This window comes from Malurus melanocephalus, unplaced genomic scaffold, assembly GCF_030028575.1.
Source record: "Malurus melanocephalus ecotype Western Australia unplaced genomic scaffold, MMel_1.1 scaffold_67, whole genome shotgun sequence".
NCBI classification, from domain to species: Eukaryota; Metazoa; Chordata; class Aves; order Passeriformes; family Maluridae; genus Malurus; species Malurus melanocephalus.
In genome coordinates, this window is record NW_026623299.1 from 1,389,539 (window position 1) to 1,416,658 (window position 27,120).

At 40.8% G+C, this 27,120-nt stretch overlaps 1 protein-coding gene across 1 annotated transcript in view; it reads right to left on the bottom strand.

The window, feature by feature from the left end:
* NCKAP5 (NCK associated protein 5) overlaps nucleotides 1-27,120 on the bottom strand; it is a 346,786-nt gene that overhangs the window by 217,671 nt on the left and 101,995 nt on the right. The window contains exon 3 of the mRNA XM_057366537.1: nucleotides 12,109-12,182. Coding sequence (XP_057222520.1) covers nucleotides 12,109-12,182 — 74 coding nt within the window. The remainder of the gene's footprint in view (nucleotides 1-12,108; nucleotides 12,183-27,120) is intronic.

The window sequence follows — 27,120 nt, forward strand, 5'->3', positions numbered from 1 at the left end:
CGCGTAACATGTGCCTGGGGAGGGCGGGCGGGCGGCTGCCCGGGGTGGCACTTTCGGCGGGGCGGGGAGCGCGGCGGCCGGGCCCCTCCGCCCCCGGCCCCGCGGAGGAGCGGGGCTGTCAGATCCAGCCCATCTGCCGCGATCGCAATCGGTCGCAACTGAATGGCTCCGGCAAATCTGCGGCGGCAGCAGGGGCTCGCCGCGGCGGGGGGGTGGGGGAGGCCGGGCCATTGTCTGCGGCGGCCCCCGGGTGCCCCCGGGCTGGGGGCGGCGGGCGGGGGCTGCCCGGGGCCGGGGTGTCCGAGAGCCCCGGCGGCACCGGGGCCGGGCAGCGCTGCCTCTCCAACGGGGCCGCTGCCCGCGGGGTCGCACATCACGGGGAAAACCCTCCCTCCGCAAAGCCCCGAGTGAAATGCTCGGGTTGATGCCGTCCCAGCTATCGTCGAAAGTTAGGAGAGGGCACGCGGTGTGGCGGAGCCGCCGGGATGGGTTGGGATGCGCCAAGGGGCAGCGGCGGTACCCATGGGGCTGCGGAGGGCATCGTGTGTGACACACAGGTGAAAGACTTCAGATGGATGGAGATTCACAGGCACGCACGGCACCCTCTTAAACCTCGTAGTATATGAGAAAGCAGTTCTAAAAGAATCGCTGAAAGCTTTGGCATCTGTTAGTCCAAAAATAGCAAGTAAATTTTTCCCGGTTAGAAGAAAATCTGATTAGTACATGATCCAGTTATTTGTAGATACAGTGTGTGTAAGACAACTTAAGATACAGTACTTGTGAGAGAAGCTATGTGAAGAGTGAGCAAGAATTCAGGCAGGATTTCCCAGTTTATTGAGAGAAAGTGAGAGATGGTGGAAACGGTGAGAAAAACTGACATGACACAAATGARAGACAGTGAGTRTGCTGGAGCRAAGAGACTGCAGGAACCCAGGTGCAAAGTAAATCATATATGGTACTGAGACAAGAATCAAAAGGTAGAGCTCAGTCTGAGAATCAGAGACAACTGGAGAAGCAACTTGAAAACTTCAAAAGAACTTTGAAACCTTTCAAAGAACTTTGAAAACTTCAAAAATGGCAGGAGTTTTTCTGGATTTCGAATTTGGGGATTTCTGAGCAGAGGTGCTCAGAAGAACGAATAAATCATTGGATRATGCTGAGATTTTACTTAACAGGTTGGCTGTGGCTGAACACAGTGCAGTAAGTTGCAGAAGGAACTTACAGGAAAGAGTCTTTGCAGCTAAATGTGTTGCTGTGCTGTCCTGAACAGACCTGTAGGAAGGTCTTAATACAGATTTTTTTTTCCAAGTTGGCAATTTATTTTTCCACTGTAGAATGGAAACCTCCAAAATTACCTGAATCTGTCAAATGTGTAAGTTTGTCCTTTCTAGAACAGCAGCTTACGAAGGTACCTTGCTCTCTCCTGATGAGAAACAACTATTCTGTTTTCTGGGGGCTGATCTAGAGTCCTGGGCTAGTCACAGTTCTTGGGTTTAATTGTAGTGGGGTGAAGCATGAAGTCTGTACTACACCGTGAATCAGAGTAGATGATACAATGATGTTTTTAAACACTACAAAACTCTATGACAGAAAGCTGCAAAACAGCATGAGACAGGAACTGAGCTCATGGCAGACAAGAGGTCATCTCCAAATCCAGMAGAATTTGGGGTCTCCAAAGAGATTTTTAGTCTCCATTCAAACATGATTTCATCATTTATACAGTGACCCCTATAGCAGTCACAGAGTACTGAAATAATGTCTGCTGATGTGTTTTAATTGCTTTGTTGTGTAGGAAAACACCTTGAGCAGCTCTTGCAAGAGCCAGTTTTACCTACTGAGTAGAAGAGATATTAATTTTCTGTTTAAATAGAAAAAATATCCCAATAAAAAGTACTCACACTATAAKGCCTGTTGCTTGCACACACAACCTAAACCACCTATCCAGATTCCTTTCTAATTAATGTTTGAAACTGCAGATGCTAWATGGTTTTTGAGGCTTGGCTGATTTGTGAGTGGTTGCACTGGATCTGTCCAGAATGTCTGTGTGGTTGAGTGTCATTTCTCTCCAGTGGCAAACCCCAAATATTCAGGGGAAGATCTTTGCCACTCTCCAGCCCCTTGGGAGCTCAGGGATCTCCTGACCCAGGCTTGCCCTCTGTGTGTTTWGTACATCTCACGAGCTCCCTTCCATGACTGTCCAGCTTCTAACTGAACCCACATTCACTTTTAAAATCCTGGTAGCCTGTTGCAGATGCTCTGATCCTTCTTTACATGAAAAATCTCTTCCTTTCATTTGTTTTTCAGTGTGCTACCTGTTTTAATCTGACATCCTGCATTTCTTGCGTTGGAAGAAGCAATGGACAACCTGCTCCTCTCCATGCTGCTCACATTTTAGCTCTGCCATTCCCCTGCCTGGGTTACTGCWTTTTCAGACTGAAGAGTCCTACCTGTTCCATAAATGAAGACCAACTCATGCTTCTGATTACCCTTTTCTGTCTTCCCCTGAATTTACCCAGCTTTGTTTCACCTTTTCTGAAGTGGAGGACCAGAACTGTGACTGGTACTCAAGATGCAGTAAAATCACTGCATAATCATGGTCCCTTCCTATGTGTGGTACTGCGGATCTGAAAATACAATTCTAGTCAAAGTCACGTCTTTCTATCAAGTTGCATAGAAAGTTTCAGTTTGAAGACCACTTCTATCTTTCCATGATTCTCCTTTCCTGAATTCCKAGTGAAAACATGGAATGGTTTTACCAAATCTGCTAGGATTAACTGGGACTAAAGGAATAAAAAAAATAATAGTGCCAGTTCTGTAATTATTTTCAGGCCTGAGCTTACTTCCACTAAAATCAAGAGTGACAGGCTTGGTCTCCTACTCTGTAACTAGAAGTGATTTAGAATTGAAAAGAACCAGTATTTATCTACAACTTACAGCTATAATTACAACTTGAAAGTGGTTTTTTATGCATATCGAGCTGCACTGTATCTGACTGCTGAGATACTGTTCTTCTGTGTCTCTTTTAGATTTGTAGTATCTCAGTTTCATACACAGCAATAAGTACATGTTCCAAATCATTAATTATTTCTTGTCCCTGGGCTTGCACAATTTTGTCTAGCACAGACATTTACAAGATAATACACAAGTCTTCAAACAAAATTCATGACTTGGCTCACCATYGCTTTAGAAAGATACAAAAAACTGCAGTGCTCATACTTCAAAACACTAAAATGAAGTAGATGATAGCATTAGCTCATACATTACTGATAGCCATAGCTTTAAATAAACCAACTTAACAGCTGGCATGGACAAATGAAATTATTTCGGGGATTTTTTTTCATTTTCTCAAAGGTGCCAAGCTACCGTTGAAGGGACAGATACTTCCTAAAATTATTTCTGATTCTCAGCTGGCCTAATGTGCATGTGGAGGTGATGTRCCTCTGCTCTCTGCTGCATTCTCCAAAGTGGGAGAGACCTGGGAAAGARCAGGTGTGTTGGCAGGTTGGAAGTGACTGATTTGCACCGTTGTCAATAATGCCAAAACAACAATGCAACCTTTAAGACAGTCTCTGCTTCACAGAGAAACTTCACACTGAAAAATMTGGGAGGGGAAGAACTTCCCAAAATGCAGTTATTAAGCTTTACTCACCCCTTGTCCTTTTATTAATAGTTCTATATTTGCTTACATGGGACCGAGGCTGTGTGTGGGTGATGTAATAGCAGATTTTCAGATGTTCTAGGGAAAGGTTACTGGCACTTAACACCAGCGGTGTTCCAAGGCTCTGTTAAACATGAGCAGGGTAAGAAATCGCGTGAACTGACGTCATTTAGAAAAACAGTTGCTCTTTCAGCCTGACACAGGGCACTGTTCAGTGAGACCTGAGGCAGCGCTGCCCTTTTGAGGACTTCAATTCAGCTCTGGGGASGATTGCCTGAGCCCCCGGGAAAACTGCCAGGCCAGGCTATTGCACAGAAAGCTGTGCAGCAGGAGCTGACAGGGACACTCGTGGAGCGCCCTACGCTGGCAGGAAAAATTGTTCACTGCAGGAGATGTCACAGGAAAAATGATCCCCAGTAACCATGCTGGAATTTCCCAGTACAGCAAAACTACAGGAAGATAGGCAATCTGGCTGCTTGTGGTGATGTGTGCTAGAGTCAGCTCCTGCTGCTAATGGGTACATTGAAACCAAAAAGGATTCCATAAAAACCTTCTCTGGATCGCAGTGGAATTTGAATTTAGATCCTTCATGGGAACTCTGAGTATCTTTTGAATTGGCTGAATAAAGGGTCAAGTGCTGCCACTTGTAGAACAGAAGTGAAAAGTGTTGACTTTACTGTCACAGGGAGAACAGCATTTGGCCATTTTTTCAGAAGTTTACAACAGTGTTATTAGAGGAAAAGACAAGAGGGATTGAGAGTGTTTACAAGCTCTGGTGTGGTTTTGAAACATTTTCTCCCAGGGCTCGTCAGGAAGGTAGGTACTTCCTTGGCATTTGATCTGTCTTTCCCAASCAGGAAGAGTGGAAGATCATAAAAATACAGGAAGCCTTGCAGGAACAACAACATAGGTACTTAAGTCTCTTGAAAGTGCTTCAGAGGCTCTTGGCTTGCCTGGCAGGGACTGAAAATCTACTGCATGAAAAACAAGAATGGATTTTTGGGAACTGAAGTGGGAAGAGTTTGTAAGGGTCAAACTCCTTCAGTACTGGGCAGTAGGAGCACATGCTCATCCTGGCAGAGTGCAAAAGCAGATAAGCTTCTCCCTCTGCTGCCTTTAAAGGTGGTGCATAAATGACAGCAAGCTAAACAGCCTGCAAAAGCTGGCATCTCCTTACTGCAAAGCATTTGCTGGAGATCAGTCTGGGTTTTCTATTTTTGGCTTATTTTATTTATACTTTCTAGATTCTGCTTAGCTAATCAGGTGGTAATAAAACTAAGAGCTCTGTATTTTGCAAGCTTTTATTAAATTTTGAAAATCTCAGGGGAATATCTACATAAGCAAGAGTTTGCAAATTTTGAGCTATGCAGATTTAAGTAGGAAAAAAATATGCTCGTGTCATTAATATGTGATGAATGCTGCTTTATATTTGAAACCTTGTCCCCAGTGGAACCCATTACAATAATGTTTATACAGGTTTATGCTGTAAAAGCATGATGTTTTCCCTACAGCAGAATATGTTGGAATTTACTCCTGATTTAAAAAAGCATGAATGGGTGATATCCCAGAATCTGGATTGCTATAGGTATAATTATGCCCTTCTATTAAAAAATTGAATGAAAATAAAAAATGTAATTTGTTAGCATAAAAAGGGCATTGTACAGCAGGCAGAATGGATAGGAAGCACACTGTGAATCTCCTGTGCCACGTGTGAACTGGAATCCTGCCAAGTCCTACAGAATTAAGGGAAACTGGATCTTCAGGTGCCAATYTCACAGAAAGCCTAGACAGAGGTGCTGTCATAGGAAGACGCAGGAAGGTGACAGTGATGGATCAGCACACAATTAAATTGCAGGAAGAAGTGATGTCACAGCAATATTTTGGTTGCACGGGTGTCCTGCTTTCAACTCAAGCAATATTTGTCCTGTAACAGGCCCAGCYGATGACACAGGATCCACATCCATGGTTTTCTCTATGTGAAAAACCATTTTATCAGCACAGGGGAAAAAAAAAGGTTGAGCATTACAGAATGAAATAGAAATGCTAAACTTGATTATTTAATTTCTCTTTCACGAGTGAAAGTCATTTACAGGGAAAGGTGCTAACCCAACTTGCATGATTTCATATACAATTGCTCCCTGGTCTCTTCTACATCTGCCATCAGCACAGCCTGTTTGGAGACTTCATTAGTGAAACAGATCAGGAAGGTACCATTCCTTTAAAAATAACAAATTCATAAATTCTCCAGTTCTTCCTTAAACCCACCACCCCATCTAAAACCCCATCTCACAGCCTGTGTCTGTGCACTACGTGTTTCTATAAATAYATTTTGACATCCTGTTTTTACAAGGGCCTGAGTTCTCAGTTGTTGCCTTGGTGTAAATCCATAGGTTTTCCTCTGCCAAACAGGAGCCAGGGCTCTRTGTAAAGATAAGTTGTTCAGTCTTAGAGAAGACTTCAGGGAAATGCCACTGTTACACATAGAAATTATTCTTTGCTCTGTGAACGAAGCCAATAACATAATTGGGATTATCTGAGGAGTGAAATATGATTCAATTTGAGTARGCAGGGCTGTGCATAGACATTAGTGGACCAAATAAATGAGCACCAAATAATAAAGAGAGAGTACAGTCAGTTTCCTTTCAGAAATGTTTGATTTCTAAGGAACGAGGTAACAATCAGACAACTAGGTATTCATTTCTTTAGGTTGCTGTGTTGGTCTGGTCCCTGTTTCCCATCTGACAGGGTGCTGTGTCAGAGGAGCAGGTGCCCCGAGGGTGGGCTCAGCCCGTTCCCCATACAGCAATGCAGCAATGCAGCAGATGTGCAGCAGTTGTGCAGCACCCAGTGCTGCTACCTGGGCCAGCCTGYGCTGCAGGGGACAGACAAAACCCTGCCACTCACACTTGGCATCACACAGAACCACTTCAAAGCAGATTTTTCTTTTCCTGACCCTAAATAGCCACCACAGTAATATGTATATCTGCATACACAAAAGCGTTTGTTCTTATAAAAAATCTAAAACAAATGCAGAGCTCTGCCCGGATTATACATTTCATTTCCCAGCATACAAATGAGGAACTAATTTACTCTGGGCTGTTCATGGATTTTGGTTTTAACAAACATCCATATGCCAAATAGACCTTCCACATACTTCCCTGCTGGAGTTTTTTTCCCTTTCAACTTGGTAGGGAACATTTGTGATCTTTATTCTACCAAATATATCTAAAGAATATATTTTGCTCAAGGCCTTCTATTTTATAATTTAAGAGAAACAAAATCAATTCATGGCTCTGGCAGTCTCGCTATTATGACAAGCATACATCTGTGCAAAAATACCCCAATCCCTAATTAATTACAGAATGTTATTAACATTTTAAAATTTAACATTGGTTAATTTATTTAATGTTATAAACACAGCCATATGAAGTTACTTTTTACGGATCACTTTACTAGTTTTTCATCTTTTGCCGGCAGTTTTGAAATCTGGGTAGTTTAGCATAGATACAGAGATATTTGCTTGTATCAAAATTATTTTCTGTTCAGATGGTTCCCAGTCCTTTATGTAATGACTTCAATAACTGAGGCTTGACACTTCACTCCTGRCTCATGCAGCACTGATGAGCAGTGTTAATGGGAGTTTTTTCCAATTAGAGGAAACAGGCTGAGAGTCATGTTCTTTAAAATTAATACTTCTTATGAATGTATAATGCCAAAATCATCCTAGATCATATTTCTCATTTACCAGAGCACATCTAGTTAAGCTTAATTTTAAGCCATCTTAGTAAATACTCCACAAAAATGTGCCCTGTTAGAGTTAAAATGGCTCATTGCTGAAAAAGATTTATTTATTGAGCTGGTAAAGAGCTGCACATAAARTTACTATCAACTTTAATCAGATGAGGACAATTATTTTATACAACTAATTAGTGGAACTAATAAAAAAATCTGAGCAGGTATAAACTTCTGTGAAGCATTTATATTTGTTTGAAAGGCAGTGATCAGCCTTGATTTGAACACTGAGATAAATCCTCAAAGAAGCAGTGCTACTGCAACTGCAACAAGTGTTAGAGCAGCTATTGAGCCTTTTCCTGTGGTTACACATTCAGCATTTATAGTGGACTTACATAGTGTATCAGGTTCATTTGTAATCTTTAAACTATCCTCTCTTACTTTTCTATGACCCTATTTAAAATACAATTTAGAAGGCAAACAGTGAAAACCTTTCTTTTCTCTGTGTTCATCATTCAAATTGCTCTCACTCCGTTTGTCCTGAGGAAGAATCTTTCATAGCTGTGCTGTGACATGGGCATTGTAGCGGGGAGCTGAAGGAAGCAAGTGCTTCTCACTCACAGATAATACAATGGCAGAGCTTTTTGTGGCCTGGAACTACATCTGCACTGCTCACTGAACCGTCCACAYTTACACTCAGCTAAAGAAAAGCACATTTGGCCAAAAATAAGATACATTTTTAATTGGTATCTCATGTGCATATTTAAACACCGATCCTCAGTAGAAATGCTCATCTGAAGCAGAACTGTGAGCTCTGTTACACAACTTGGAAGCCGTATATGGCTTTTATCTGCATTTTTGTGTGTTTTCTCTCACATAAAGTCTCTCTCAAAAGCCTTACCTTTAGAGAGATAGATATATTAAAATGTTAGTTGGAAGCATCTGAAGGAGTACCTGTGGTGACTGAATTACTCCTAATTTCCAAAACTAAGTTCTACTCCACCTCATTCAGCTTCCGCTTCAAATCCTAAGGAAACTAAAAGGAATACATCAGTGTTTGCATGCATTTTACAAATTTACCATATGTATCCAGCAGTGCTGTGGAGATGTAGGGAAAAAAACCCAACAAAACACCAACCCAGCAAAACCAAAGCCTGATGAAGAGATGAGAGGCAGGCTTTTGTGGCTAATAGCACAAAACACCTTTTCCCTGGCTTTATCCTTTGCCAAGATGGTGTGACCAGACAGGTGGATCAAGAAGCAAAGTGGAAGGAAGCTTCATTGTCTTACCACACCTCACCTCACCTCACCACACCAGCCTCTAATCATAGACTACAACAACAATTTTAGAGGATAATTCATTCCAAATACAGTCTGTAACATTAGCATCATAGACCAGAGGCAATATTTGTTATGAGAAATTTCCAGGAAGGGTTAAAATGGCATTTTGGCCTCAAGATCTGGCTGCTTACACCTTTTTAACCCTCAGGCCAAGTTACTAAGCCCTGGCAAGAAAAATATGCTTGTGTTGAGCATGACCTTATTTTGTTGGGGTAGCATTTGATTTTTTTTTCTCAGCCTTCTTTACTGTAATATCATACACTGGGTTTTTCCTTTGTTTGCCATGCAACTTATTCCCCTAAGATTAGTCTTTTTCTAGTCAAGCAGTTTAAAGCTAATCACAGTTGTTATTTTAATCTGTGCTCACCATTAAGAATTCTCGCAGAGCTATTTTGCTTGTTAGCAATTAAGGCTTCCCAATGGAAGTTCATGATTACAGCAAAAGCAACCTGTTTAATACTTGGCACCTCTTTAGTACACAGGCATTAAAACCAGGAGCATAGCAGCATGCTAATGCTGCTGATGAAAGCAGAGCAGATCTTTTTAACAAACTCTGGAATATAGAGCATTGCAGAAATGCAATGTAATCCTCATGTGCATTTCTGGTCCCTCCCCTCTGTGTTTTACATGACTGTAATAAGACAGTGCTGTTGAACCTTTGTTAATTTATTACATATTAATCATGGCTGAAGTGCAGCATATCCTCATGCTTTCACCAAGGCAGGCTGAAGTGTTGGTCCTGGTTCCAGTAGCACCATTAATAAAATTCCCTGGAMAGGTGTCAAGACCGTGGTCTGACCTTTGCTTTTTCACGAAAGCACCCTGTGCTGAATTATGACTTCTTTCTTCTGTTAAGAGAATTAGTAATTGCTGCCACTCATCTATGTGTCAATATTTTAAAATTATCTACTGTTAAGTCAATAAGCAAAGACTGCAAGAGCAAATTTTTGTTTCTCATGTTGATTGTCTATGCGATTCTGCCATAAAAATTATACAGAGTAAGGACCACTAGCTGAATTAAACCAATAAATTACTAGGTAAGAAACAACATTGCAGGGGACATTGCCTTGACCAAAGTTCTGTCCTATTTAAACTTATTTCCAGACAGAATAGGGCAGGGAAATCCAAAATAATATATYTTWTTTWAAACTGATACATGGATGTGCACAACCACTATTGTGCATCACCTCCAGTTGGTGATTTACWTTGACAGGGTCAAATTTGTCTCACATTGGGTAAATGTGTTTTGTTCAAACYTGAGAAATAGGGGAACCACTGACAAGTCAAATATGCTGTAGTTTTCATCATTCTTCATGTGAAAATAATATGATATAATAAAAGCTCTGTTAATAAAGTCTGCATCTTCCCAAGCAGTGAGGAACCTTCACTCACTGTAGTCAAGGTTTTAAGAACAAGGCATCTGAAGCTGGCCTAGAGGTCTGCRTTAGTGGAAAGCTATAAAACGTGACCTAACCACAGCCAGCTCTCCTGGGACAGCAATTACAGCAATAAATGTTCCACAGCAGATGCTAATGCCGTGTGTAAACAGTGGTCCTCYAAACTGAAAAGAAATTTTGGCCCCCACATGTCTTTTAGGGTCCCATTGTATGCAGGGAAATGTAAAGGAAATGTAAAATTGATATGCGCACCATGACATTGGGTTTAGTCTCCTCTGCCTCAGCCTGGGCACCATAAATCTGTCCTGGCTGTGAGTGAGGCTGGAGGAGCTAAATGGGCAGAATTTGTGTGTGTCAGTTTTATGGGCTCGCCCCAGTACAGTGGGGTTATCGGTCAATGTCAGGTTCAGCGCCCCGTGACCCACTGGGTTCAGAGCAGGCAGTCACAAATCAGGGCCATAATGGAGTCTGAGGAGAGGGCTCTGCTGATTTATTAGGACATCTGTCTGGCTGTAGACAGCCCAGCACTGCCCCTGTGTAGTGCCAGCTATTAGCATAATCCTTGCCATGAAACTTCTTAGAGATTTAAAGGAGAGGAATAAAGTGTTCAAAGAAGACCGGCTAAACCAGAAGGGTTTTTCTTGTAGTGCTCATTACAAGTCTTAATTTTTTTTGTCAACGCCTCTTAAAAATAATAATGAAAATAAATGTCAAAAATAAATTTATGTTTTTAGTTTTCCAAAACCACTGAATTTTCAGAACATATCTGATTGTCTGTTTATAATAAAATAAAGTCACTACCCCTTCTACTTTTCAAAGACTTTTAAATATTTAAATTTTTTATTATTCATTTATATTTAACCACACTTATCTCATCTGCATATAATGTTATCACCTTCATTCTTCTCCTGAGTTCTGTAATATTAAATGAAAACTTCAATTTTTTGTGCCAATTATTTTGGCTACTTTTTAAGAAAAGAGGAATTAAGCCCAARCCTTCTGAGATTTTCCTATAAGCAAGAGTCAACATCATAATGCTGTAAGCTGTAAATACTRTGATACTACTTTATATTGTATGGGAATATAAGAAGTTTTTGAGGTGCAGAACAGCTAGTACTGGCATGTGTGAAGTCACTGGGTTTTTTGTACATGAGAGGCATTCACCTGAAAAATCAGACAGATCATTATTTCTTCCTTGATCAGAAGTAATGTGAAATAGGTTTCAGTCTATGAAGATTAAATTATTCCCTGAAGATCTGTTTATATTTGACTRTGTATTTAAAAAGACTGCCACCATTCATGTGGCTTCAGAAAAAAAAGTTAAATATTGCATTAAAAAATAATTGCTGTGAATGTTGAAAGAATTTTATGAGTGGTATTATTCCATTTCCTCTGTATTAAATGTTGTGTTAGGATTTGAGCAGTTACCCAATTTGCTGTAGGCAGCATAGAAACATTCACCAGCACGTGGCAATCCCTGCTTTGCTTGAACAAGAGTGAAGTCTGGGCAACATAGACAGAGAAGGAATAGAAAATCTGAACTATCAAGAGCATGGCAAAATTATAAACCTGTGTTTATTTTAGTCTCAAAACTGTCAATTAGTCATGCCTCTATGCTGGTTTTTTAGCTACAATTTGTGCCATTCAATGAAAACACTTCTMTTCAAGGATATAAGACAATTTCTTAAATTCAGTCCAATGAGAAGAATCTGCAGTGGAGTTAGCATCCACTGCCGAGGAGCTGTAACATGAAGAAACCTGTGCATGTGTGCAACTGCCCTGATTAACAGGGCAAGACTGAACTCGTGTGCTGTCCTACTTATTTCATTAGGTAAGATTTGGTCGCCTGCAAAGAATTCAAAAATGGAGAAACTGAATACCCAATCATTCATGTGAACTCAAAAATGAAAACTATGCATTGCAGTCATCTTTTCCAAAATAGCAATGTACATAATAAATATGTGTCTACACAGTACTTGCCTCCATAGATTCCAGCGTTGTTCTTCCAGCTGAGTCACCAAATGCTCTATGTATTTGTTGGARTCCATATATTCCTAAATGAAAAATYATTAAAAGATTAGTTTTTCAATGTTCAAAGTATTTGTAAAATTTTGAGTAAAAAATACTCAGAGTCAGTTTGTGGAGTCCACTTTGATTTTGCTACCAAAGTTATCCCATGTACATAGAAACCACAGTAATGTAAAAATCTAGATTAAATCCACATTTGGATTAATATCATGTGAACAGGGCAGTAGCCCAATGCACTTTTCAGCGATTATTTGAGGGGAAGACAAGAGGCACTSAGGATACACAAGCAGCACAAATAAATTAGTGTACATATAAATTCATATCCCTRTTCCAAGCCCAGAATAATCTTCCCTGGATCCAGACTGAAAAATAAGTTCCCAGCAATGCAGTCACTGTTTTGGTGCACATTTTGTTTACTTTAGATATAAATCAAAGTGAACTGAATATTTGACTCAAATATTTATTTCATGGACAGTATGAAAAATAATATAGCATGTACCCTATTTGAAAATGAAGCTATAACTCAGCTCCTAGRTTATTTTCCAGCCCAACTTTTGCAGATGCAATAACTTGCAATATCAGCTATATGAAAGCTTCTGTACTTGAGTCTAGACAGAATTTCTGATAAATAATCTTGACCAGATGAACAATTTGGATTTTTTTCCCATTGAAGCCTATTCTTAAAAYTCAATGCAAAGAGATGATGTTTATTCTCAGCAGAGAAATCTGTCAGTAATAGAAATACACCACCTCATTTCCAGAAGGAAGGCAACATCAGTGTTATTTATATCAGATACTTCAGAATGAACCCACAGCATAACGTGATTTGATATATTTGTATGACAGCAGTACCAACACAGTCACATTACTATTATTCTGAAAGCCTATCAGTAATAATATAACTCTCCTAAAATATCTCACCAAAGTAAAAATATGTCTCAAAACTCATACTTCAGGAAATAACAAATATTGGAGTACCACATGGAAAAGAATCCATCTTCACCTTCTGGAAACAAAAGCTCCAATTTTATAGCTCCACTGTTTTACCTTTGGGCTCATCASAGAACCACTTTGTGGGGTTCTTGTTTGTATTAGAAGTTGTTTCTTTACTATTATTATTTCTTTTGTGCACAAATATGGATTTTTGTTGCAAAATAGTTGGTTCTTCTAAACCATTCATCATCAGGGCCAGGAATGTGAGACAGCCACTACAGGGACAGTGCATCATCGTGTCTTCTCAAGGTGAAGATAAATGTTAGCTGATTTTAGTGATCACAATTTATATATAAATGAACATTTTTATTTTTCAGGACAGGAATTGTTCAGCGTGATTCTGTGTGATGCCCACAGTAATTATTTTCTTGTTCAGAGAGGATGAGTGGTCCTGCAAAGGCACAAAGAAAGGTCCCTGATACAGACARGAAGACAGAGTACAACTCTGTTCCCAAAGAGCCTCTGCAGAAGCATCTCAGCTGTACCCTGTTCAAACTGCGTGGCTTGGAAAGCTTTGGGTGCTGTAAAACTTCCCATTAAACTCTGTGGTTGCCCCGAGTTTAATTCCATTCTAACTGCTGTAAATAGAAATATCTTGTAGCTGTTTCTTTCAGAACTCGTTAATTAATGTAAATCCTGAGAAACATGATGAATTTCAGTGGCAATTAAGCAAGAAGCTTCTTCTAAGCTAATTCTAGTAAAGTCATTCTGCAATACCCATATATTAGAGTTAACAAAAAATATATTGGACAAATTTATAATGATGATTAGTTGCACTACCAAGTTCTTTAAAACAAGTTGCCTATTTTGCTTTATATTTTTRCTACAATGAATCTGGCATAAATTAGTATTAATACCTTTACATCTTTTAATGTAATATTAAACAATATTCCTGATTTATTCATCAGTGCACTTTGCCCTTCAGGCAAAGATAGGATCAGCAGTTTTATTCTGCATAATTCTACCATGATAATATATAAACCTCATTCTGAAGCAATTTTCTTAAAAATATTTTCTGAAAATAAGGACAGTGGGGAAAAAGAAAGCACTGTGCTTATCTGATATGACTACTGCCTTAATGTTAAGTTTTTCCTGTGCCAAATCAGAAATATTCTTTTTTTCTTTAAAAACCTGCAACCTGGGAGTATGTGATCTGCCAGTGTGCAAAAGTGATGTTAAAAAATCAACCATGATTAGATCATGGTTAGCAGCACCCCCTTTCTCCTGGCACATCCATGTGCCAGCTGTGCCCGCAGCAGCCATCTGCTCCAGACAAGGTCTCTGTCCCCAAGCCCAGGTTTCTGCTCTTTTCTCTTATCACCTCTCCCAAATTCTGCAATCCCTGGATCAGGACCCAGTGTTATCATTTTGTCAGCGTGAAGCAAATAGCAAACAGTCACTYGAGATTTAGAACAGCTTCGTGATTTAGAATAACTTGGCACATTCGGTGAGAGCAGAAAATGTGAGGAAAACCCCAAAGTAATCACACTGGTTTATGGTTGGACTCRAWGACCTTAAAGGTCTTTTCCAGCTTAAATGATTCTCTGACTTTATGTTCWACAAGACAATATATACAATTCATTAAAGCACTTCACAGTACCCAATAGATCACACCTAGAAGGGTAATACAAGTATTTTGTAGCTTCCTTGGAGCTCTGTTGTATGAATGCTCTGAGCAGCATGGATAACTGTGGAGTGTGAGAGATCACATGGAGCATCGTTTTGTCATGTAAGGATAAAAATCATTTAGGCAGGCACGATGGTATTTATACTAGATACTGGTAAGAGAGATCTATCAAAGGGGAGAGAAAGGCAGTAAAAGCACAGCAACCCCAGGGATTCCAAAGGGGGTGACAATTCTTCCTGTTCCCCCCAGAACGATGGACACTGAACACCTGSAGAGCAGGAGGGGGTAAAGCTGTGCAAGGCCAAGTCAATATTTCTGAAATAATGCAGCAKTTTTAATCTGAAGCTGGAGACTCCAAATCAGTATATTTATGTACATTTGATGGTGTTACACGGTGATTGTGCTGGATGTAGAATTGTCATCCATACTGTTATTCACAAGTGAGCTAGACCTCAGGAGCCTGCACTGTGCTGGCTCTGCTTGGAGCCCCACTCCTGCCTCCAGCCATTCCTCACAATTTGCAGGATTATGGAGGAGTTCATGGTTTAAAATGAAAAGTAAAAATAAATCCCTTTCAGAATAATGAGTGAAACCTGTCCCTTCTGAATTTGTTAGCTTCCAGCCGYRAGAAATTCACTCCTCCATCTATTCTCCTGTGATGGCATATAACTGCACTGTTTTAAGAAAAAAAAACCTTCTGTAATATGTTTAAATGCAGTAGAAAATCTTTCTAACAGCTGCATGTATTCTGGCATSCAGGAGGAGATGGCATGCAAATGTCACATAGCAGCTCATCTCATTTAGAAAGCATTAGAGAATTGCTTTACCCAAATTGTTGCTGAATTGAGTTGAAACACAGGCCTAGAAATATACCTAAATATGTGTTTTTGACAGAACTAAATATCTCACTTTGCAACACTTAATTGTTTTGCTAGGTTTTTTAGGGTTTTATTCTTCTATCCTTTGTTAGCTGGACAGCTGTCAGGAAAAAACAGGGAAGAGAAAGGAAATGAAGTGCCTCCACTGAGGCCCGGGATCCACTGCTCRGTATTTTGGTTGCTTACTTGGGTATTTGTTCTGGCATATCCCTGTTGTTGTGCTGGGCAGGGTATCAAAATTACCCAGCACACAGAACATTTTCCCATCCATTGTTACTGAGCAGACCCTTGGAGCAACCTTGAGCTCACAGCACAGGGGTCCCTCRCTGGAAGCTGGAGGTGATAAATCCAAGCCAAAGAAATAGCACCAATTCTCTGCCTCTCTTAAGGAACTTGCACAGCTTGGTATCAAAGAGACTTTAATGAGCTTAGCGAGATGTGAAAAGGATTAAGGATCCCAGCAAATCACTTGATTACGTACTTAATTCAATAGGGCTACTCACGGGCTGGAGGCTTCCCTGTGCTGTGCTGGGCAGCAGGGCCAGGGTGGGACTGACCCCTCTGCAGCACAGACACCCCAGCACCCCCAAACCCACACATCAGCCAGGCATATGGGGACACGGCCACTGACCCCTCTGCAGCACGGACACCCCAGCACCCCAAACCCCACACCTCGGCCAGGCACGTGGGGACACAGCCACTGACCCCTGCTGCAGCACAGACAGCACCCCCAAACCCACACATCTCAGCCAGGCACGAGGGGACACAGCCACTGACCCCTCTGCAGCATGGACACCCCACACCCCCAAACACACACACCTCGGCCAGGCATGAGGGGACACTGACCCCTCTGCAGCACGGACACCCCAGCACCCCCAAACCCTCACACCTCGGCCAGGCACGAGGGGACACGGCCACTGACCCCTGGCACTGCTCTCCTGTCCTGAACAGGCTCCTGGTGCAGGGCTGAGGTGCCTGAGCCATGCAGAGAGCAGGGGAACTGGGCTGGGAAACAACAGGGATGGGAGGAAAACATCATCTTCAGCCTTGCACAGCCCAAACAAATCTTCCTTTCCCCCTGTAACACCTAATTCCACTCCGGATTTGGTTGGGACTGTGCAGACAGCCCAAGCCCATCCTTCTGCAACATCACCCCTTGATTCCCCTAAATTTGTCTCTGGAACCAGGCAGGAAAGCTCCAGAATGGATCCAGGCTCTCGTGCTCTACAGAGGAACACCCTGGTCACGGGGGAAAAGAGAAAAACTGAATGAACAAACTGATAAGAGCACAGACRAGTTCCCCCGAATGTCTGGAGCCATCCAGCCCTGGAGACACTGCTCTGTGGAGAGCCCACAATCATCTGTTACAGTTCTGGAAGTCACATTTTCACAGGGAAAGGTTATTAGAAATCAAACAACAACRAAGCTGTCTGCAGCCAAACAGCAGACTGTTGCAATTAGGAAATGATGTTGCATAACAGCAACAAGGGGGACATCTAAGCTGTTACACTAAGTGTGGAGACACAAGTCTTTTTTGAAGGATCTTGGAAGAGTGCCCTGGGGTAAAGCTTTAAATCTAGGGAGGGTCACTCCAGAGAATATYATAACTTTGGTAAAATATTTAGTTTTGTTTTCATCCTGCTGCATAAACCTCTGATAGAAAATAGACTTTTTTTCCAGCAGCCTAAGAGGACACACACAYAYAYWYWTATATATATGTATTCTTGTCTAGACAATTTTTTTCATATCCAAAATGTAAATTGAGTGAATTATCTGTTGCACACTAAAAAGAAATCAGGTATAAAAAATATAAACCCTTTAGGATTACTGGTTTTTTTACTCCTTTCTGTACCTAGCTAGACTGATCACCTTTGGTCTTAAATAGCAATGAAAGCTAGACCTTGTGGCTTATGAAGAGAATATCTTTAAAAACTGCCATTATTGCTGATTTATTATTTCCCTACCTGATTTTAGCACATTATTTTAATTGTCAGTTTTATTAACAACTGGCATGAAAGTGTCCATTGAGAGCCCCTGCAATGGAGCAGAAGGCTGGCAAGGGCCCTCATGCACATTACACCATTATGGAAAAAGCAGTAATGATTATTTTAATAAATAWGTTGAGCAAATTTCTTAATTGTTCAAAATCACTTAAGCCTCAGTGAACAGTTCATATTACATCTCAGCTGCAGTGATTAGAACTGATTTACCAATTCATCTGAAGCCAGTTGTTTTCATAAAAAAATCAGCTGGGTTTTCCTCCTGCTGCTGCTTCCGCTTTGCACCCTATTAACCAGCACCATCCACAGACAGCAGCAGAGTTTAATAAAGCCTGAAATAGCACAAGCTTGTTAACTGATAGATACATTCTGCACCCTGTGCCCTCTGAGGGCAGGGATGCAGGGACATTCTCAGAGGAATGCCACCCAGATCTGCAGCTGGCATTTGGGGTTTTGCCAGTTTGTCCCTCTGGGATAACAGCCTGAGTTCCTGCTACTCAGTGGCGTTGATGTTGGTGTCCTTTCCCCACAGGGAAGAGAACGGGGAGTGAGAATGCTGCAGTTTGATGCTGTCTTCCATCAGCTTATAAAACCTTCTGTTTCCAGTAAGATCTTTTCTAGGAGCAATTCTCCTGTCTCAGGCAAGAGAAATGTATGGACAAATGTATGGACAGTATTCTGCAAGAGCCCTTCCCTGGCTCAGCAGACCATAAACTGAAAGCTCATGAACAGATTTGGTAGGAACCACCACCAGCACCATTCAGATTTCCAGGTGCTTGACTGGTTTGGGTAGTTACAAGCAAACTTTCCATGCAAATAGCAGGCTGTGGAATTTTTTCATTTCTGCTAAATATTGAGCAAAATTATTCCATTTGGCTCTAGAGGAAAAGGAAACTGGAAATTTTGTCCTACAGGCAAAGGCTCTAGAGGAAAAGGAAATTAGATATTTTGTCCAACAGGCAAATCCATACTGCTTTTAGCTGTTTTTCTTCACCTGGAAGAAGTATAAATAATCAGTAAAACAAACACAAAACATTACGTGGAATTTACTGGAGTCATCTTGAAAAATAAAAGGATGATATAATAGTAGGAGAGTTTGCACTTTTCATCCTTTAAGTCACAGAGGTTTTAACACCCATCAACAGCTTTACTGAGCAACGTCACAGGTGCTGTCCCCTACAGCATGGACATGTGGATGTCCTCATTTTGAGTGTGGGGCTAAAAAAGTCTCCCTAAAGGCTGAGTGTCCATGGATACCCAGCTCTCCTGAGGTTCAGGTGTCTGGGTAGGGGCTGGTGACAGTGTAGAGTATGGGCTGCACTCACCTGTCCCAGCCCCAGAGAAAAGAAAATGCCACAGACACTTTGGGCTTCTAAACTACTAATAAAAAATCAACAAGACCACTGGACCAGCCAAAGATTTGAGCAGRAAATGGGAAAAATCTGCCTTTTGGCCATGAAGAGGAATGAGTACGGTGAAGCACATTGTACCAAAGCACCCTGGCTGTGTCTCCAGGGCAGATTTGGGGCTGCTCTCTCATTTATTGCAGCTTATGGAAAGTTCTTGTCCTCAGTGAGTATAAAAGCTCTCCATACAGTGAAATATAAAACAAGTGGAGAAAGTGAGGCTTAGCACAGTGGTACATGTGAGAGTTGCTGGGTGCTGGAAGTTATTAATGACCATGTGTAAGTTAAGGAGGTGTCAGAGAGAACACAAATGTTTATAGCCCAGCAATTCCACAAACAAATACACAATGGTGTTATTTAGGGCAAGAGGAATTTGCTATATAGCTAAACCAGACATCCAGAGTTAAAAAAAAAAAAAAGATGTGCAGATTTTATGAGTTTGCTGCTACACAGTGTGTATATTTACATGAAATAATTAGCTGTAGTCTTGTTTATGTCAAATCCAATTTACATTAATAAACTTCACCCAGCAAAGACTCTGATGCTGTAAGAAAATGCCCAGAAATGTTAGCAGCCTTAAAAATGCAGAGTAAACACTGGAGCATTTAATTAATCAATTTCTGACATTACCAAGTAATTGCAATTCCTGAATCATTTCTTGAATGTTTTTTATGAATATAAATCAAGCACAACACATGGAAGAACTGCTGTTGGGAGGCATTTGACTTACATAGACATACGGAACTGGCATGTGACTCCCACTGTCTAAAGAAGACAGGGAGTTACAACGAGGACAGAAAAACATTCACAGGATCTATTGCAGAGTTGGGAAAATTGAATTCTGAGGTTATTACTGACATTTGGGATTCACAGATAAAGACAMTTCATTCTCTGACTGCATCAGATTTTTTAATTCACTTGGAATAAGCACTGCCATCCATCCAACAACAAATACCTCAGGACCCAAAGTTTTCTCTACTATTTTCTGTAATTGCTTTGCTGTCACTCGTTCTCACATTTATTCTGGCAGCTTCTGATGAGGAACAATGTACATCCACATAAGTCAAGCCTATCTTCATATGGTTTTATTTCTACTTAAAAATCACCTAATGACCAAAAAGTAGTTGCTCACTCATTCAATCATTAAAAGCCAATAGCAAAAATTATAAAATATACACTATTTATAATCATAGGAGGGGATGGTTTGGAGAGCACCTTCAAGACCATCTGGTTCTAACAGCCTGATGTGAACAGAGACACCTTTCATGGGACCAGGTGGCTCAGAGCTCCATCCAGCCTGGCCTTGAACACTTCCAGGGATGGGGCATCCACAGCTTCTCTGAGGAATCTGTGCCAGGGCCCCCAAATATCAAATCTCAGCAATTCTCAGTTTGAACCCACTCCTCCTTGCCCTGTCACTCCGTACTCCTGTGAAAAGCCCAACTCTGTCTTTCTTGTAGGCTCCCTTCACATATATAAACTATCTAAATGTAAGGTTAAAAATCCAGCACAATGTTATAGGCACATCAATCTGATGATCCCAAAATATGCCCAAATATCAGATGTGGAAAAAACAAGGTGTGAAAAATTTCTGCGAGTTTCCAGCTTTCAACCTCAGCTCTAAGAACAAGGGCAGCCTCAGGTTTAGCAAAACCCAAATTACCAACCCTTTGGGGCTTTTATGGATGGAAAGCAGGGAATCTGGAGATGAGTAGAGAGAAGGTGATGTACAGCACCACAGGCTGGGACCCCTCTTCCAGACAGGTTTGGCTTGCTTTCTCCAGCCCTTCTTCTTTCACACACCTGCCACCATGCTCTGCTATAGCCCCAAATATTTTCACACTGAGGAGGGAACTGGTTGTAGCACATTTTGAAAATTAATCTCTATGTTGACAGCTCTGTTTGCAATGTCTCGCCTGTGCATATCTATAGTCAAGAAAARATTGTCTCTGAGTTAATAATGTAGCATTGCTCAGAAATCTCAGAAGCTGCTTCCAGCACTCCACCCCTTCCTGGTATGCTGAATTTAGTGGGGCTGCTTACATCCATCCATCTCATCTGCATGATACATAAACACAAACACACAGAAAAATGACGGGACATGCAAATAAATATGCTGCTAAACATCCCCTGTTCATTTTTCACTCTGTGCACAGAGAAAAAAAGAAATTAATCAGAAGCTACCACACAAATTTACCTCTGCATTTTCATAGTTTATTACAAACAAAGCAGAAGCTGCACTCACAGGGAGCTCTGTCAGCTCATGGTCTGGCTGGAACACATTTATTGTCACTGTCATTACCAGGACTGGTATCAGGTTCAGCTTTGGTTATTGACTGTAGGATACAACTGAGTCTAAGGCATCAATCAGTTGTAAACTGTTGCCCAAATCACACTTTTTCTTCCCACTAATTTCTGCAAGATATCCAAGAAAATAAAARCATTCATTAATGCAACAGGACTGGCTCTGCTCGTAGGGATTTGAAGGCAGATGAATTAAAAAAAAAAATCTCTGCAACATTTAATGTATTTTCTTGTAGGTAACTATTGAATTCTGTATGGAAGGAAGCTGGACTGTTCTACAAAGCAGGTTTCTCACAAGGAGCTCACAGTCCTTGCACAGGACAGGCAGGCAGCACGATGGAACCTGACTTTCTGGGTCAGGGGATTAATCATAAGAAGTTTGGCATTTCCTAAGTGGTGTGTAGGCTAGACAGCATCATGTGATCCTGCTTGGAGATAAACTTTTAGTGTATCGGGGATTTAGTGAAAGTGGATTTAGCGGGAGGAAAATGTTTCACTGTAATGGTAAGCTATAAGCAGAGAGTTCAGTGACGTCCCAGAAAGGAAATAAGAACTGGAACATTTGTGTCAGCAAACAGCACCCAGGCATTCACTCACATTGTGTAGGCCTGTTAAATACTTAAGCCAAAGCAGTGCCTTTAGTTACAGACACTAATTCCCAGTAAAATCTGGGTGGAACAGAAAGCACTGCAAGGACAATTTCTTGGTCTGCACCTCCAAWCCTGTCATCCCCACCAATGCTGTAAACACTCACAGCCATGGGTACCACTCTGGGATAGTGGCAGTTTGCACTGGCAAGATGAAAAGGCCCATGAGCTAAGTGGGAGATGCCCACTGGCACCAGGAGCACTGCTGGGATGCATTTCCCAGGGTGAATGTGGATTCCAGTTGTTGAGTGCAATGTGTAGGGGTAACTGAGCCTAACAYAAAGCCTTTCATAAAATAGAAATTGGTAGCTTTTCCTCTTCACTTACTTGCAAAGAAAAAAAATCCCCCTTAAATTCCCATATTTAACAGTTGYATTAATAATCATTATTATCGTGTGCTTTTCGAAGTGATCTGATGCACTTCTAATGCTTTGCCTCCTGAACACTTGTGACTCCAGTATGCCACGTACAGTAGCTGCTTAACAAACATAATGATGCTGCTCAATTTAGCAAGAATCTATTTCCTTTTCATAAAAATTAAAGTGAGCCTTTAATTTAATTCAGCATTATAGAATTCATGGGTACAATGCAGTACCAGTGAAATCAGAGCTGTAATTTAGCTCCTGGTAAAAGCTAATAAATTTTTTGCAGTTGAATATTGCTTCACTGAATTGCAGATCCATCTCTAATGTTATGTGCSTAAAGATATTAGTTACAGTTATTGCAAAGCATTCTGTTTATTCAAATCAGACTGAAACAAACACAAACTGTAGCATGAAAGGCTGGAAAATATTTGCTTAGATAAATATTCATTGTTGGCTGCTGTGCAGGATATATAGAGACAATTCAGATTACATGATAGCTTTTTGTTTTATACACCATCTTGCCAGTTAGCATTCAAAAATGTAACTTTAAAAATGCCTTTAATTTTATGTGTGATATATTGAGCTGTCCGTGTTTCTTACATGTGAATCTTTCAATCCACAGGGAACTTAATAGGAATTAACAGTGGAAATATAAGCATAAATCTTTATATTTCTGGTAATACAATTTTGTCATTAACTGCAGCTTACTGGAAAAGTTCTTTGCAATATTTAACTGAATTACATTTTAAAGATCTTTGTCATCATCAACTGGAAAATCTATGGCAACAAGTGATGAGTCTTGAGTACCCACTGCTCTACTGCCAACTGTGTGATACTTAGACAGTGTCTCTGTTGGGAACCAGAGGCAGAGACATAATTTCCTACAGAAACCTTGGCTCTCATTACTGAGACAGAGGGCCAATTTTAAAACCTACCACATATCAATCCCCTACCTAAAACAACCTTTTTCGTGAGGATTACATCCCATTTCCAGTGTGTAAGCGTGCTATGGGTCAGCTTCAGCTGGAATCATAGTGACCTTGAAGGAATTAACTGAGGACATGCCAATCCAAAATGAACATAGACGAGATGCAGAAAGTTATCAGGTTCTCCTCTCTACAGTTAATGAGTGATTTTTAGAGTAATTGGACCAAAAGATTTTCAAACACTGGCTTAAAAAAGGTGTCATTTGGGGATAGTAATTATTTTACATAAACATTCCAGAATGTACTGGTTTCTTGCTATTATSTAGCATTTGTTAAGCATCTCATGTTTCTGAGTATTCAAAACTAGTTTCAATAATTGGTGTACAACAGAAGGGCTGAAATACTGCAAATCTGAACTGTGTAGGTGCTCCATGCATGACTCACAGACAGTTTATTGTATGATCTTCACAGAGCTGATCATTTTGATTCATTTCCATAATCCTTAGGATGTCTGCCTGCATAGTCTAGATCAGAAATACTGAGCTTACATTAAATTACAGGAGGAGAAAAATCCCAAAACAACAACTTCAAGAAACTTTAAAGTTAAGAGAGGTTCCAGCACAGAGAATGCTGGAATTCCCTTTCTAATCTGCATCATCTACACCAACGTGCCCTTCCTAGGTTGATTAGTGTTAAAGGCTCTGCCCTGCCCCACAGCTCGGGCAGGGCAGGTATCCCAGATGTCCAGATCCCATCAGAAGTGACAATTTTAGGAATTTCTCGGGTCTCACTCCTGACATAAAGAGAGGCTCTCCAGGTAAGTGTGGTTTTCAGGTGTTASAGACATCAGGAGAGCAATAAAACCGAGCTGCTGCCGCCACTGAGCTGTGCCCGTGTAATGTTGCGTGGCTTTGCTGTGAGAAGAGCTGAGCATCTGCAGGTCTCATTGATGCTGCAGAATTAAAGTTATTCAGGGGAGAAAAACCAATTTCCAAACTTTAGATACAGTCCTTAATCATTCATTTAAAAAGCATTTCCATAGCCATCAACTTGACAGTATCTAAATGAAAAGATTCTGCAAATCTCTTGTTTTCCAACAGGAAATGTGTTCGGGGATTGGCATTTCACATGTATAGAGAAATTTACAATAATCATGTCCTGATGACAAGTCTAGGAAAGGATTTACATCTAATAGGAACGATCTAATTTATCTTTCATACAGTAATACCCAGTGGCTATTGTGAACATTTTATTGTGAAGGAAATTAAAGACAACACAAGAAAATTAATGTTTTAAGGGAAAGCCGTATGGTCCATTTAACTCTTCTTTTGACTGTCCACATAATGTAATGAGTTAATTTGCTTCTTTTCATATGCTTGAGTAACAGAAATAACACTTTTCATAAATCATSTACAAAAGCTCTAAGAACAAAAGCAAGCTAGTCGGCATAAAGCTTTTGAATTACTTCTATATAAATGTATATCATGGGTGCTTCTGCAATTTCTCTCTTGAAGAAAAAGCCCTTACACTGAATAACAGCTTTCCTCCTCTTTTCCTTTCCACTGTTTTTCAGTTTAGACCAAACACCTCACTACACAACAGTACAGTTTGTAGCACAGCTTGTAGTACAACAATCCTGCAGTGGAAATTTTGTCACAAGTGTCACACAGTCACYGCTTGGATGTGGAGATTGTGGCACACTATGAAAGCAGAGCAAAGGCTCTTAGCAGGAAGGTGCCTCAGCACTCCATGGTTGAAGGTTTGCAGGGAAGCACTCAAAAGTTTTGCAGATGAACAAAGCCAATTCTCTTGTCTCACCTCCCCTCCTTCCAAGTATGCTTTTTCAACTGAGCCTTGTAAAAGAAAATGATTCCACCCAAAGGTTTTTGTGGTAGCAGTGAAGGTGTAGAACCTCAAAAGAGAAGRTCTTCATGCAGCTGGGATGTGACTCAGGCTCTAGACCCGGCCTCCTGATCAGTTTTCCTGCTGTAGCCTCTCCTGATGAGGATGCTCAGGGTAGGATTTCAGATGATGCCTAACCCTGCAATGTTTACCTAAACAAATATTCCAGGGCTCAGTATGGCCTGGGTCTTTCAGCCAATTTTACCTTTGTCACTCCAGTTATTGAAAGGAGAAGTACAAATCACAAAGGAATCAAAATAGCACAGTGTTAGATGGGGCATTTGAACAGCTAAAGATGTAGGTAGGCACCAAACTAGATTTTAATGGGAATGTGCTCATTCTGCTTCCTTGGAGATTTCTGAAATGCCTCTACACTTTTTGTAAGTTTTCAAAACTGTCTTCTCATTCCTTCCTGTGTATCTAACTGCTCTGCTTTCTTCTTTCTGAGAGGGGGAGGGCAAGAAAGCCCAGCATATAAATTCCTTTCCTTGCATTCATACTGAATAAGGTGAAGAAAAATTTCCTCTGTACATATTTGAAAGACACAATCACTTATGTGGATAGCAGAATTCCCCCTTATATTACTTTGCATTCACGCATCAGATGCCTGAGGCCAGAAGGACATGCTGAATATGAGAGTATCTGTCTAGCCACAAAGTAAATATGGTGCACAGGAGGATTAAGACAAGGCAAACGAGTCTGCTGTTTCAGACTGCAAAACTTTTCAGGCTCTCCYGCAATGCCAGAAGAGTTAAGAAGTTCACAGAGATTTTTGGACTGATCTGCCTACTGGGGGAAACTGAGCCATTGAACAAGTCCCATCCTCTGAGTGACCCTGCCAAGGCCATGGGTGAAAATAAGACATCCTCAGTCCTTGCAGTCCTTTATCCTGGTTACATCTTCACCTGACATCCAAAACACACCCAGTGTGGTTGTGCACTACACAAACACACACATGTACGGAAAAATCAGCTAATTCAAGAAGTGTTTATTTAATTCAGATCCCGTGACTTAATCTCACAGCCTTGAAACTGCAGAGGCCTTTTCCATAAGGAAGTCACGCAATCAGCTCCAGAGACATCTCAGGCACAAGTTATTTTTTGCTGTTTTGGCAGATTGCATTGCCTGTGCTAATATCTGTCAGCTGATAAGTCTCAAGCCATATTGAATCGTTTTATCTTTCAAATTTTGATGAAAAAGACCTTTAGATTATTTGTCTCCTAAAACGATCCTGATTATAGCTTCTGCTTTCAAATGAAATACTAAGTTATTAATCATGGCAGAGTTTTCTGCTTTCCATRAGTCAATAATTATTCATTTAGCCATGATTAGTGCTACGTGGGAAAACTTTTGTTTAAAAAAGGCATCATTCAGTTCTTAGCAGATAYAGTGCATCATAAATATAGCTTGGAGTTGGAATAATGTGGAGATGTACTATTCTCCTGGGAGATSTGAGAATTTCTTCCACATCTAATTTTTAATTTATAGCACTGGTATGCTCTAACTGCTTTATTTGAAAATGGTTATGCACACCCAAAGACATGAGGCACATATTAATATCCGTGAAGAGGAAATTCTTGAGCATGACTGCAAACTCCAGAATTCTTTTCTAACCTATAATCTATATGGGACCACTGACTARTTTCATAATGATTATTTGTGTGCTCCCAAAGCTTTGGGGAAGTTTGCAAAACAGGTTTCTTTCCAGTGGATATCACTGCAATTCCAGTGACACCTGAGTACAAATCTAGGTGGGATTTCACCATTTTACCACCAAGYTACATCATTCTTGTCACCACCATGTATCAGCTCCCAGAGAGGCAGTCAGATGTGGAGCTCAGCTATGCTGCTGTTCATGCCTCAGCCWCCCCAAGGTCAGAGGAAAACCTCAGTCTAACAAGGCTGCAGGGAGGACT